General features: G+C 37.2%; 1 protein-coding gene across 1 annotated transcript in view; it reads left to right on the top strand.

The window, feature by feature from the left end:
• Positions 1-1,004: 1,004 nt before the first annotated feature.
• PALMD (palmdelphin) overlaps positions 1,005-14,828 on the top strand; it is a 53,926-nt gene continuing 40,102 nt past the window's right edge. The window contains exon 1 of the mRNA XM_029228912.1: positions 1,005-1,414. Coding sequence (XP_029084745.1) covers positions 1,370-1,414 — 45 coding nt within the window. The 5' untranslated portion in view covers positions 1,005-1,369. The remainder of the gene's footprint in view (positions 1,415-14,828) is intronic.

Here is a 14,828-nt window from a genome sequence, read left to right as displayed (position 1 = left end):
GACAAATGACCTCTCTGAGCCTCAGTTCCCTCATTTTTAAAATAGGGCTAATATCGCCAGCACCTTGTAAGATAAATCCAACGTAAAGCATTTGCCTATAGAGAGTACTGAACAAATGTTAGCCATTATTATTACTGATATCAATAATGCAAAGGAAATAAGAACATCTGTTCAATGTTTGGGGTGTCCTTTTAACCTCTTCAGCTGAATGTTGATATGAAGGTGCTTGATAGCATCTAAACATGTAACAATGAGGTAGATGATAATTAGGATTTATTACATCAAAATTTAATTAAAGAAATGGTAGGGGAAAGAACACAAAGTCAGTCATAAAGCTTCCCAGCCTCTGCTTTGACCTAAGAGTTTCGCTGGGCTTGACTTCCTCTTTCTAAAGGGCCAGGGAATACTCACATGGTGTCGGACTACATGAGTTACAGAATGTCTCCTCACACTTTCAAAGTCTCATTCCTTTCTCTTGCATAACTGGTGAGGTCAAGATGGGCAACTTTCTGAGTGTCATTGCTGAATAGGATCCAAGAAAGAACTGCATTCCATAGAAATCCAAGACAAGAAATAAGGGAGGGTGGTACTTGACATTTAAACCACACTGAACACAGCCGGTGGACCAAGTTCTTAACAGAGTCACGTTAATGCCTTTAATTTCTCCATGACCTAAAGACTCCAAAATTTGAAACAAGCTGCTGAAGTAGGAGGGGAAGGGAAAGGCAAGGACAGCCTGATGTAAGTTTACCACTATATTAAATTCTAAAGTTACTCTAGAATTTTGTATTCTTATCTAAATGCAATTAAAGGAAGAAAGGCAAGCAAGTGACTTGACCCAGTCAAGGTAAGCCTTTGTCTTTGCAACTCTGGAGGACAGTACAGGTAAACAACTTTGTACAAATACACACAGACCCACACATGCAGAGATTTGGTTGTGTGTGGCTAGAGCAGAGGCTGATTAAGCACTCAGTGCATGGGCTTCTAGCGCTACTCCTAGGAAAGAATGAATTGGGTAAGGAACAGTTAATAAGAAAATGTGCCTTGCTAACTGTGCACATTACAACAAAGAGCTGGCAGCTCCTGAAGGAAAAGGGCTTGTACGGCTGCCGTTCAAACTTGTCAGTCAGCCCGTGCTAGCAGCCTCAGCGTCTGCTTCCCCAGCACACCCTCATTACATGTGTCTGGCCTGATCTGTACATCTGCTCAGAGACGCTCCTGCCGAGTCGGGGATTTCTGCTTTTCTCCACCGCTGCCAAAGCGGATTTCTCCCTGCTTCTCTGTCACCTCCACTCCTCTCCCCAAGGAGGCTCCTGCTTTATGGTAGTTTTGGACTTCCCTCACTGGCTGCCTGTCCTTGACTTCTAGAATGGAAGAAGCTGAGCTCGTGAAGGAGAGACTCCAGGCCATCACAGTAAGTCTTGCATACAGTTATAACTCATGGAGAAGGTTGCTCATACGAACAACAGAAGCGTTGCTAGCTGCCCCGGCCGCTGAGCCCCGTAAGTGGAAAAACAGAACTGTCACCTTTCATGGACGACGGGTCTCTGCCACTCTCTTAACCCTGGTGACCCTCTGTAACTCTTGGTTTTCCGAACCTGAGTGCAGGGCAAATGTTCTTGATTTCCACAAAAACTGTGCCTATGTTTTAAATAGCAGTCAGAAGCTTTTAAGGAAGTTTGGTTAACCTTCTATGTACCTTAAAAAAAATGCAGATTTTCCTTAAATTTATATTCGACAAACAGTAGATCAAAAAACAGATCCCTAACTTGGAAACTTTTTTAAACAATTAATTCACCAAAAAGCTAAAATCTTTTAAAAGGAGGAGAGAAAAAGAAATAAAACAAATGACTTGAAACTTTTTATTTGTAGTTGTGGAAGTGTGTCCAGAAAGCCTAACAAAATTAAAATGAATGTCGTTGTACTTAAGTTAAGCATTAAACAAGAGAAAAGTAGGTAAAAGCATGTATCAGATTAATTCTAAGATATCAATTTCCAGCACAGTCACAAACTGAATAAGATCCTGATAAAGGAATGCAATGCATGCAATGCAATGGATTTGGAAAATATTTCGTTAATACCGGGAAGGAGAATAGTGCATTTTTTATGTTTGTTCTGGGAAAGAGTCAAAGTGTGAAATGAATCACTTTCCTTAAATGATCCAGCTTTTTTTTTTTTTTTTTAATTTTCCAAAATCCTCTATTTGGCAGTAACCTGGAAATCTCTGGCACAATCATTTATCATTAGCTACAACTTATAATTTTTTTAAAGAAAAACCACTTTGGAAATCAACATCCCAATTTTTTCAGCATATTTTGCCACTGAAATTAACCGTCAGGAGTGCTTTTTAAAAACTGATGCATAACATCACAGATGCGGGTTTATTAATTTCAATGTATATTGGACATTACTATCTATAAAAATAACTCTTCATCGCCTTGTGGGAAGAAAACTGATGCAAAATCAGGGTGGGTAGAAAGATATTACCCTTTGCTCTTCAAAGTCCCACAGCATAAATTATTACTATGCTAAGCCCAATTTAGAATTTTTATTAGAAGGATACAATGTTTCAGTTCCACCCAGAAAGATGCAATAACTTGAAATATTTTCTCAGCCAATGGTTAGGAACCAAAAATCCACAGATAAAATTGGCACTTTTCCATAAGACAGTGTTCTCGAAGTGTCCAACTTCTAATTAGTACATTTTCCTTTCAGAAAACCTTGGTTTGGATTATTGTTTGTTTTGCTTTGTTCTTTTTTGTTGTTAAACTCAGCCACAATTTCAGCTGTCCCGCTTTAAGGGACAGGAACTGGGCCCTGCTCTGTTGTTTTTGGCGTGGGCCTTTTAGGTTACAGCTGTTGTCTAAAGGTTACTGTATTAGACTGTGTGACTTGTGTGGGCACAAGCTCTGCTTTTCCTGATGCTTCTATCTCCTAATTAACTAAATTAAATCATGTATCCAATGAAATCCACAAGTAGCCCCTTGTTCCACATTTTCCTTTTTGAATCACAGCCCACCCTTGCTCCCACCCTTTTTACACCCAGTGCACCTTACAACTCGTACTAAAGCGCATGTGTTCTAAAGGTATGACTGCACACAGTTATTCAGGAAAACTAGGAATTTTCACTGAGGGTTCCAAATGCAAATAGAACTAGAACAAAAGTCATAAGGCCCTAAATGCCTTACAAGCAGACAAGACAATAAATAGGCTCTTGAATATACTGGTATGTGTTTTTATGATCATTTAAAAAATAAAATAAAATAACAACTACTTTTTGGAATATTTCATTAGCTTAACCATATCCCATTAGAAAGAATTAAGCAAATCTCCAAAGTAAAATCACAAAGTAATTCTATTTTGGAAGTAAGATACTTGTATAAAGATTGTAGAGAAAAAATTGAGAAGAGTTTGTGGGAGCAAATCTCCAATAGTGTACACCTCACCAGACTAAGTCCAGTCACAATGGTCACCACCTAAAAGGAAAAAATGGAGCAGTGGTGTGTCCATGGAAACAACACATCCACTCATCTCCCCTGGACACCCTGGGAAATGCCAGCTTTCTCCACCCTTGCCTTGGTCTAGCAAATCTCCAATAGTGTACACCTCACCAGACTAAGTCCAGTCACAATGGTCACCACCTAAAAGGAAAAAATGGAGCAGTGGTGTGTCCATGGAAACAACACATCCACTCATCTCCCCTGGACACCCTGGGAAATGCCAGCTTTCTCCACCCTTGCCTTATGCAGGAAGCCACCTCAGCTATTGCCCTTCCCCCTGGGGAAATGAAAACACACAGTGTCCAGAGAGTTTGCAGGGATTGTTTCACTTTTGGAAGTACTTAAAATCTTCAAAATCTCTGACCTAGACTAAAACTCAGAGACAATATCCTAATTTTAACTGTTTTCCTCTTACTTCCCTACACTGAAATTATTTTTATATACTTTATAAAATCATAAGACAAAATCAAAATCATAAGACAATTGCCCAATGTAACCCAACACAGCAACTCATAGGCACTTTGTTAGAAAAAATAAAAAACTTTTGACAGTCTAAGAAAGATCTATTTGATTATTATACTAAAAGTTATCCCTCCAATTCTGGCTGTGTAATGAAATAATCTTCACTGTTATATTTATTCCACATGATTTTGAGCGTCCAAAAAGTCATTATTTCCACTGCAAGGAATTTAAAAAACAAATGTATATGCCTATAACTTGACAGACTCAAGCGCCAGTCTTATTGTTCCTCTTTTTAAAAAATCAGATTAAGCGTAGTAAGTAGATGGAATGTGACACCAGGCTCTCAAACTGAAAACAAAATTACTGTGATGGTGACATTCATTTCTCATATCAGTAAGTTGAATTTTAGATTAGTCAGAAGTCCTTCTCAAAGACTTTAAGAGGGGGAATTCCCTGGCGGTGCAGTGGTGAGGACTCTGCGTTTTCACTGCCGAGGGGGTGGATTGGGTTGGGCAACTAAGATCCCGTAAGCCACAGGGCGAGGCCAAAAAAAAAAAAAAAAGAAAGAAAGACTTAAAGAGAATAAAGACAAAATTATGAAAGTACACAGAAATGATTGTTTAAAAGAAGGCACCTCATTTGGGTATACCAAATATGGGTTATATTTTGTACGCTTACTCTCATGTTTCTCCTTCATTACTTTATCCATGTACAGGCATACCTTGGAGATACTGCAGGTTTGGTTCTAGACCACTGCAATAAAGCAAATATCATAAAAAAGTGAGTCACACAAATTTTTTAGTTTCCCAGTAGAGATAAAACTTATGTTTGGACTGCATAATACTATTGCATAACATAATACAGTAGTATTATGTCTAAAAAATAACGTATACACGTTAATTAAAAAAGACTTTATTGCTAAAAAATGCTAACCATCATGAGTCTTCAGCGAGTTGTAATCTTTTTGCCATAGTAACATCAAAGATCACTGATCACAGACAAAGAAATACTGTATGTTTTCACTTATATGTGAAATCTAAAAAATAAAACAAATAAACAATTATCACAAAACAGAAGCAGACTCACAGACACAGAGGAAAAACTAGTGGTTACCAGAGTAGGGGGAGAGGTGAGGGGCAAAATAGGCAAAGGAGATTAAAGGTACAAACTATTAGGTATAAAATAAATAAGTTACAAGGAGGTAATGTACAGCACAGGGAATACAGTCAGTATTTTATAATAAATTTGTATGGAGTGCAATCTATAAAAATATTGAATTGCTAGGTTGTACACCTGAAACTAATATAATATTGTAAGTCAACGATACTTCAATTTAAAAAAAAGACTGCTCACAATGAAAAAAGCCAAACAAAAAGATCCCTGATCACAGATCACCATAACAAATATAATAATAATGAAAAAGTTTGAAGTATTGCAGCAATCAGCAAAATGTAAAAGTGATCAAATGCTGTTGAAAAAACGGCGCCAATAGACTTGCTCCCGTTGTCACAAACCTTGCGCCCGTTGTCACAAACCTTCAAACTGTAAAAAAAGAGAAAAAAGCAGTATCTATGGAGCGAAATAAAAGTGAAGCACAATAAAATGAGGTACACCTGTACCAACTCTTCACTTACTAAATTAATGGTCAAAGTATATCTTAGCCAAAGAGTTTAGTTTTCAACTCTAAGTGGAAAACCGGGTACTTCAAACTAATTAAATATTACATTGATTAAAAGGTCTCTTGAGGCTTAAGTTAGTACATAGTGTTTTAACAAATAGCGGATTTTGATACAAAAGGAGAGCTACTGAAGTAGGTGATTGGAAATGTGCTTTGAATATCACTGGAACTGATAATACCAATGTCTCCAGCGTTCTCAAGAAGAGTGAGATGAAGGACTGAAGGAGTTATTCCTATAGGGTTCCTCTCTGGAAGTAAACAGGGTCCACACCAAAGAATGATGAAAAGGTGCAGGTAAATTTCCCTCAGAAATAGCAAGATCCCCTTATGACCAGTAATATCCTATACTGCTCACATCCTCCTCCAACAAGGAACACGTTTTCTTGTCTCCACTCCGATGGTGGCATTAGAAAATACTGTTACTAAATACCATGGGGAGACTCAGACTGGAAAACTCCTAGATCTTAAACTGGCTAGAGATCATAGATTCACAAAAATAGTACTGTTTGGGGTGAGGGGGTTGAGCTCAGAAGAATTCTGAGAACTAGAAGCAATGTACAGAGAACAAACCAGCTGAGGAGAAAGGGGGTAAGAATAAAGCTGATATTTTTACTCTTTTCAAAGCTTAACCTTTAATGTTAGAAATGCATGTTATCCACTCATTCTCTCATTCCCTTTATTCAATTTATGGTTATTGAGCACTTACTCTGTGCCAAACCTCATGCATTCACAGTAAAATAAGTGAAGAAAAGGGAATCAGGAGTGTCAGGAGTGGTATGGGATGGGTTGCAATTTGCAGTAGCATGGTCAGGATGGGCCTCATGGAGAGGGTGACATTTGATCATAGATGAAGGAGGTGAGCTTGGTCAAAAGTTAGACAACAGCAATAATCACAAGGACAAGCACCTGCCTAGGACTGACTCCTTTTGGTAATGAGCCACTTAAAGGCCTGATGCTGGAATCTGAGCAACAGATTTGCAGGCCAAATCTGCTCATGACGCAGAATTATCAAAAGCTCTCACATTTCCCCGGATCCACTCCCTATTTTGTTCCACTCCCAAGGAATTTTTTCTCGACTTGTAAACATAGGAATGTAGGAGGTAGAAAGCTCTTTACATAAAACAGAAATCTACCCAATACAAAAGACCACTATTAAAACAATAACATAAATACACACAGGTTCTATTAATAGTTACTTCCTCAGCACGTTTCCTCTCACTAGACACCCCACCTCATCTAGTTCTCTTTTTTTTCAATATCTGGAATCTTCTAACAGTTAATAAAATAGTTAATGACCTCAAAGCAGGACCTGCTACATAATTTGTGAGGCCCCGTACAAGATGAACACGTGGGGATCCCTGCTCAAAAAGTGTTCAGAATTTCAAGGTGGTAACAGCAGAAGTTTAAAAGCATTCAGACTAAACACTGGGCCCTTCTGAGCATGGTGCCCTCATGTATGACTTCACAGGTCACATGTCCAAGAAGCCCAGGCTGCTGGCCAGGTACATTTTTTTTCCCTGTTCATTCTTCCTGTACAAATGAGAGCATGAAAACAAGTGCAAGCCAGCCTGGATCTTGACAGAAGTTAGACCTCAACATGTGTTCGGATCGCTGTGTTATTTAGAGCTCTAAGGACTCCTTAAAGTAATAATGACTAAAAGGAAGCATAGTGAACCATTGTTCCACTGTACCTCGCGGTTAAGACAAAGTTACAGGAAGAGTTCCCAATTTGTCATGAGCATCCCAAGACATTCACATAAAGATGGTATGTGGAGATACAGGAATCTCCTAAGTAAAGATGTCCTGTGCCACTATATTCAAACAATAAAGCCTCCACACAATTTTCCACAGTGCTATACTGAGATTACATGTTTCTTCCAGAGAGGGAAAGGTTTCTTCAAACAAAAGTACTATGCCACATTTCTTTGCCAAACATAATAGCCCACCCACAAAGGAGACCATGTGATGAGGTATAATAATTTTGATAGCTTATTAAGGAAACTGCCTTTTGATAACCAGGGGTGGTTTTTCCAGTGTGCTACAGAGCGATAATGCTACTTTGCAAAGCCCTCTACTGACAAGGATCCCCATGAACTTTCTCAACATTACTAGATGGTAAAAAGGAAAGGCTTCTTTTATAGAAAACTATGATTAAAACAAACCAGAGAGTAAGTCTAACAAGAGTCTAAACAAGTACAGCATAGTTCAGGCTAAAAGCAAAACAGAGGTTCCACTTCCTAATCTAAAGTCTCAAACTACCTAGCTTCTCTTGAAATAAAATAAGAATATTTTAATTTTTAATTTATTTAAATGGCAGTGGTGTCATTCTGGGGAGCTCAAGAAGTTTCCTCACCAGGAACCCTGTGACATGTCTATTTTTCTAAAACACCATAGGAGCAGTTTGAGTGAGATCTGAACTTACGGCTTTTATGTAAAACCCCAGTGACTGGATTCACTCTAACCATTTCAGACATGGAGCCAGGCTATTTTCTGAACCTCTGGCTTCTGTCTTAAGCATCAAGTTTTCAATGTGTAACTGCATCAATGATTGATATGGGGTGATACAACATGTTAAAAGGAGCTACAAGAGCTACTCAAAATCAATCTATGCTAACAAATATAGATATAACGACATATCCTAAGCACAAGAATTCTGCGATTAAAAATAATAATAACACCAAACTCCCAGTCCATCCCTCCCCCATCCCCCTCTCCCTTGGTAACCATAAGTCTGTTCTCTATGTCCATGAGTCTGTTTCTGTTTTGTAAATAAGTTCATTTGTGTCACATTTTAGATTCCACAAATAAGTGATATCCTATGGTATTTGTCTTTCTCTTTCTGACTTACTTCACTTAGTATGGTAATATCTAGGTCCATCCATGCTGCTGCAAATGGCATTATTTCATTCCTTTTTATGGCTGAGTAATACTCCGAGGTATATATGTACAACATCTTCTTTATCCTTTCATCTATTGATGGACGTTTAGGCTGTTTCCATGTTTTGGCTATTGTGAATAGTGCTGCTATGAACATAGGGGTGCATGTATCTCTTTGAATTATAGTTTTAGGAGTTTGGGGTTAGTAGATGCAAACTATTACATATAGAATGGATAAACAACAAGGTCCTACTGTATAGCACAGGGAACTATATTCAACATCCTGAGATAAACCATAATGGAAAAGAATATTAAAAAGAATATATATATATATATATATAAGCTGAATCACTTTGCTGTACAGCAGAAATTAACACAATATTATAAATCAACTGTACTTCAATTTTTAAAAAAAAGATGGAAAAAATAATAACAGTTTGGGGTTAACATATACACATTACTATATATAAAATAGATAACCAACAAGGACCTACTGTGTAGCACAGGGAACTATCCTCAGTATCTTGTAATAACCTATAATGGAAAAGAATCTGAAAAAGAATATATATATATATATATATATAACTGAATCACTTTGCTGTACACTTGAAACGAACACATTGTAAATTATACTTCAACTTAAAAAATAATAATAACCTATTCTTGCATAGCATTTAGACTTTAAAAATAACAACAAAAACTTTCATATTCATTATCTCATTTGTCCAAACAGTCGTATGAGTATTTTCAAAAGCAGATGTTGCCATCCCCATTTTATAGGTGAAAAACCTAAGACCAAGGAAAGCTAAGGGATTAGTTAAATAGTAGAAAGTGGCAGAGTCTCTGCTCATAACATCACAATAAATTCTAGTAAACTTCAAAACCATAAACATCACCCTTGTTCAGAACTTCCTCTGTTGTTCACTCTTAATAAAGTTTGAAGTGGAGCAAAGAGAAGAATCTATGGAGGTTCTGCTTCCCGTAATCCCCTTTTTTAACCCAAACCAGTCCTTCACACCCTGAAGTCTCCTCTCCTCTTCCCCAGGCTGATAGGAGTAGAAGTGGGAAAGGAAAGAATGTGATGCCATTGCAGAAGCATTTGTTATTGCTTTAACAGGATTGGGACAGAACCATTTTTCGGAGCATCCCATATTCTAAGCCTCGGTTACCTTCTCCCCATCCCACTTCCACTACATAGTCTCTTCCCTTCCAGCCAGGTTTTCTTAAGGCAAAGACATTGTTGCATCTCTCACGGCTCCCCCCAACACCGAGCTCCACACTAGCTGGAGCCCAAAAAACCCATCATGAATAAGTGAATGAGTGAATACCATCAAGCTGAAAGGAGGGAGACAGCTAATGATTGTCCACCCAGCTAACAGATTTTTTTTTTTTTACTGAAGACATGGCCAAGTTTACCATCACCCTTTGATTATTCAGGAGTTTGTTTTGTGTTTATCCTTGTTTTGTTTTGTTTTGTTTTGTTTTGTCACAATTCATTAGAACAAACAGGAAAGGGTAGACAAAGGAATAAAAGAGTAGAACATAAACCACATTCTATTTAGAGATCTGTCAGAATTTGTTGTAAAGCTGGGAAAGAAGACTAAATTTACTAAATAAAATGAGGTTTAGAAAATTTGTGCTTTTTAATTCACCCCATAAGTAGTAGTGATAACTACATCCAATTCCCATGGCTAACATATGAATTAGGGTTTTTCAAAGCTAAATTCAGAAATAATCATAGGACCAGGAGAAAACTTAGAGATTTCTTCATCCACATTCCCATCCGCATTACACCATGCTCAAGAGATGCTCACCCAGTTTCTCCTTGAGCACTTCCAATATCAGGTGGATTAATACCTCCCAAAATACCCTATTCCATTTGAGAACAACTCTCTGTGTTAAGAGTTCTGACATAATGTGCCAGAATCTAGTTTCCTTTAACTGCTTCCCAATCATGACTCTAGCCATTGAAGCTGTACAGCTTTATTTTCTTGATTTCAATCATTCCTCATATCACAGGCTCATTCTAGACACTCTTTTAAATGTCAGTGTCACTCTTAAAATTTGGTGCTGAGAGCTAAACAGAACACTCTGACCAGTACAGAGACCTTACTGCTATAATTTCCCTTGTTTGGCTAATCGTATTTCTACAGATATATTTGGGAAGTGATAAGGAGTAGTATAAGGAGCATTATATTTGGAATTATAGAAAATTAGGCTCAATATCAATTCCAACACTAGACCAACTTTATGACTTGGGGAAGCTGATAAACTCTCTGGTCCTCACTTCAGTGTCTCTAAAATTAATAATGAATTAACCTGAAAGCTCAGTATTCAGATACACAATGAATATACAAAAATCAATAGCTTTCTGAAAAACAATAATTAGTCAGAAATTGTAATGTGAAAACAACATAAATTGTTTGCTTGTTTGGTTGATTGGTTGTTGATTTTTTTTTTTTTTGGCTTGGTAGGGAGTGATGAAGCATAAGGAATTGGTTGAGTTTTCAATTTAGTTTCTATTGGAATGTAACAAAATGATTCCAAAGTCCAACTGGAAAAATAAACTACTGCTACTAATCAAGACATTTTAAAGAAAAGCAACAAAGGAAAACTTGCCCCAAAAAATGTTAAATTATCTCATTGGTGCTACATAGTACCAAAATCTATAACTAAAGACACTATACAGATAACCTAGAGCCAGGCCCTAATGTACATTTTTTGTGTGTAAATGATAAAATTAGTAAACAAAAAAAGTAAACCAATAGGAAAGAATTCTTTGATTAAACTTCAGATTTAGTTTAAAATTTGGGGAAAAAATATTAGACCCTCAGCATTTACCATAAATCAAAATTAATTAGGCTGGATTTAAGAGGTGTTTTTTAAACTCTTTAGGAAACTGGAAGAAAATATGGGTGGATAATTACTGTATCTCAGATAGTAAAAGATATTAAAAACATTAAAGCAATAGGAAAGGGCTTCCCTGGTGACGCAGTGGTTGAGAGTCCTCCTGCCGATGCAGGGGACACAGGTTCGTGCCCCGGTCCGGGAAGATCCCACATGCCGCGGAGTGGCTGGGCCCATGAGCCATGGCTGCTGAGCCTGCGTGTCCAGAGCCTGTGCTCCTGTGCAACGGGAGAGGCCACAACAGTGAGAGGCCCACATACCGCAAAAACAAAAAACAAAACAAAACAAAAAAACGCAACAGGAAAAATCTTTCAGTAATTCTAGGAACACCATAAATAAAATTTAAAGGCAAATAGGAAAAATTATTTACAACTAGTATGGCAAACAAAAGGTTACTATTCCTAATTCAAAGAGTTCTTACAAATTGTTGATTAATTAATAAGCTTTACCCAAAAATAGGTAGCCATCACAAACAGGAAATTTTAAAAAATAAATAATACAAATAGCCAAGAAAATTATGAAAAATATTTGACCACACTAATATCAGAAATCTGATTAAGACATCAAGATAAGACACTATTTTTGCTCTACTTATATTGCTAAAGGATCTTTTACTTATAACATTCCTAATTAGAGTGAGGTAATGGACACTGTTTTGCAGAAATATAAGTTAAAATAACTTTTCATTGAAGTCCTTTTACCAATCTGCATCAAGAATCTTTAAAACATCCGTACCCCTTGACGAGCTAACTAAATTCTAGGGACCAATAGTGAGGAAATAATCAGACAAAAGTGGTCAAAATTTTACAAATAAGGAACTTTATTATACAACTACTTATAACAGCAAAAGATTCAAAACAACCTAAAAGGCAGAAAAAGCGAGACTGATTAAGCAAATTACAATATTCTGAATAAAATTCAATATTTTTATTAATAAAATTCAATTAAATGAGAAATGCTCATGACACAATATTAAGTGAAAAAGGTGGAACGCAAAACTGTGTGTATGGGCATCCTTGCGTGGTTTTCACATGTGTGTCTGTATAAATTTGCATATCTGTGTTTTGAGTACACTGAAGAAACATTGGAATAAAATGCACCAAAATGTACATAGTAGTTACTTCTAAAGTAGTGGGAGTATAGGAGATTTTTATATTTTTCTTTAAAGTCATCTAGATTTTTCAACTGTTCTGCAATTAACATATCCTATAAGTTTCATAGGGTACATTTATTAATAATAAAATTAATCATTAATTTGGGTCTCTTTTTCCTACCAGACAAGATGTTTGAAATCTTGGCTTAGTCATCTTCTATTTCATTGGTTCCCAAACCGGGCTGTTCATTAAGGTTGCCTGGAGCAGCTTCTAGCAACAAGTCTTCCAGTGCACACCCACTTCACCCTTGAAATTCTGGTTCAGAAAATTAGCTAAATATATTTATGTTTACTTTTTTATTGGGCTTAGTTTTTTTTTTTTTTTTTTATACAGCAGGTTCTTATTAGTCATCAATTTTATACACATCAGTGTATACATGTCAATCCCAATCACCCAATTCAGCACACCACCATCCCCACCCCCCGACCGCTTTCCCCCCTTGGTGACGATACGTTTGTTCTCTACATCTATGTCTCAACTTCTGCCCTGCAAACCAGTTCATCTGTACCCTTTCTCTAGGTTCCACATATATGCACTAATATACGATATTTGTTTTTCTCTTTCTGACTTACTTCACTCTGTATGAAAGTCTCTAGATCCATCCACATCTCAACAAATGACTCAATTTCGTTCCTTTTTATGGCTGAGTAATATTCCATTGTATATATGTACCACAACTTCTTTATCCATTCGTCTGTCGATGTGCATTTAGGTTGCTTCCATGACCTGCCTACTGTGAAAAGTGCTGCAATGAACATTGGGGTGCATGTGTCTTTTTGAATTATGGTTTTCTCTGGGTATATGCCCAGTAGTGGGATTACTGGATCATATGGTAATTCTATTTTTAGGTTTTTAAGGAACCTCCATACTGTTCTCCATAGTGGCTCTATCAATTTACATTCCCACCAACAGTGCAAGAGGGTTCCCTTTTCTCCACACCCTCTCCAGCATTTGTTGTTTGTAGATTTTCTGATGATGCCCATTCTAACTGGTGTCAGGTGACACCTCATTATACTTTTGATTTGCATTTCTCTAATAATTAGTGATGTTGAGCAGTTTTTAATGTGCTTCTTGGCCATCTGTATGTCTTCTTTGGAGAAATATCTATTTAGGTCTTCGCCCATTTTTGGATTGGGTTGTTTGTTTCTTTAATATTGAGCTGCATGAGCTCTATTTTTTTTTTTTTTTTTTTTTTGCGGTACGCGGGCCTCTCACTGCTGTGGCCTCTCCCATTGTGGAGCACAGGCTCCAGACGCACAGGCTCCGCGGCCATGGCCCATGGGCCCAGCTGCTCCACGGCATGTGGGATCTTTCTGGACTGGGGCACGAACCCATGTCCCCTGCATCAGCAGGCGTACATCAACCACTGTGCCACCAGGGAAGCCCCTGCATGAGCTCTTCATATATTTTGGAGATTAATCCTTTGTCTGTTGATTTGTTTGAAAATACTTTCTCCCATCCTGAGGGTTGTCTTTCCATCTTGTTTATGGTGTCCTTTGCTGTGCAAAAGCTTTTAAGTTTCATTAGATCCCATTTGTTTATTTTTGTTTTTATTTCCAGTACTCTAGGAGGTGGATCAAAAAAGGTCTTGCTGTGACTTATGTTAAAGAGTGTTCTTCCTATGTTTTCCTCTAAGAGTTTTATATTGTCCTGTCTCATATTTAGGTCTTTAGTCCATTTTGATTTTATTTTTGTGTATGGTGTTAGAGAGTGTTCTAATTTCATTCTTTTACATGTAGCTGTCCAGTTTTCCCAGCACCACTTATTGAAAAGACTGTCTTTTCTCCATTGTATATCTTTGCCTCCTTTCTCATAGATTAGTTGACCATAGGTGCATGGGTTTATCTCTGGGCTTTTTATCTTGTTCCATTGATCTAAGTTTCTGTTTTTGTGACAGTACCATACTGTCTTGATGACTGTAGCTTTGTAGTATAGTCTGAAGTCAGGGAGTCTGATTCTTCCAGCTCCATTTTTTTCTTTCAAGACTGCTTTGGCTATTCAGGGTCTTTTGTGTCTCCATACAAATTTTAAGATTACTTGTTCTAGTTCCGTAAAACATGCCATTGGTAATTTGATAGGGATTGCATTGAATCTGTAGATTGCTTTGGGTAGTATAGTCATTTTCACAATATTGATTCTTCCAATCCAAGAAAATTGTATATCTCTCCATCTATTTGTATCATCTTTAATTTCTTTCATCACTGTCTTATAGTTTTCTGCATACAGGTCTTTTGTCTCCCTAGGTAGGTT

Source organism: Monodon monoceros, unplaced genomic scaffold, assembly GCF_005190385.1.
Source record: "Monodon monoceros isolate NGI ecotype Baffin Bay Population unplaced genomic scaffold, NGI_Narwhal_1 Super_Scaffold_18, whole genome shotgun sequence".
In the NCBI taxonomy this organism is placed as follows: Eukaryota; Metazoa; Chordata; class Mammalia; order Artiodactyla; family Monodontidae; genus Monodon; species Monodon monoceros.
This window is presented reverse-complemented; position numbering and strand designations above follow the sequence as displayed.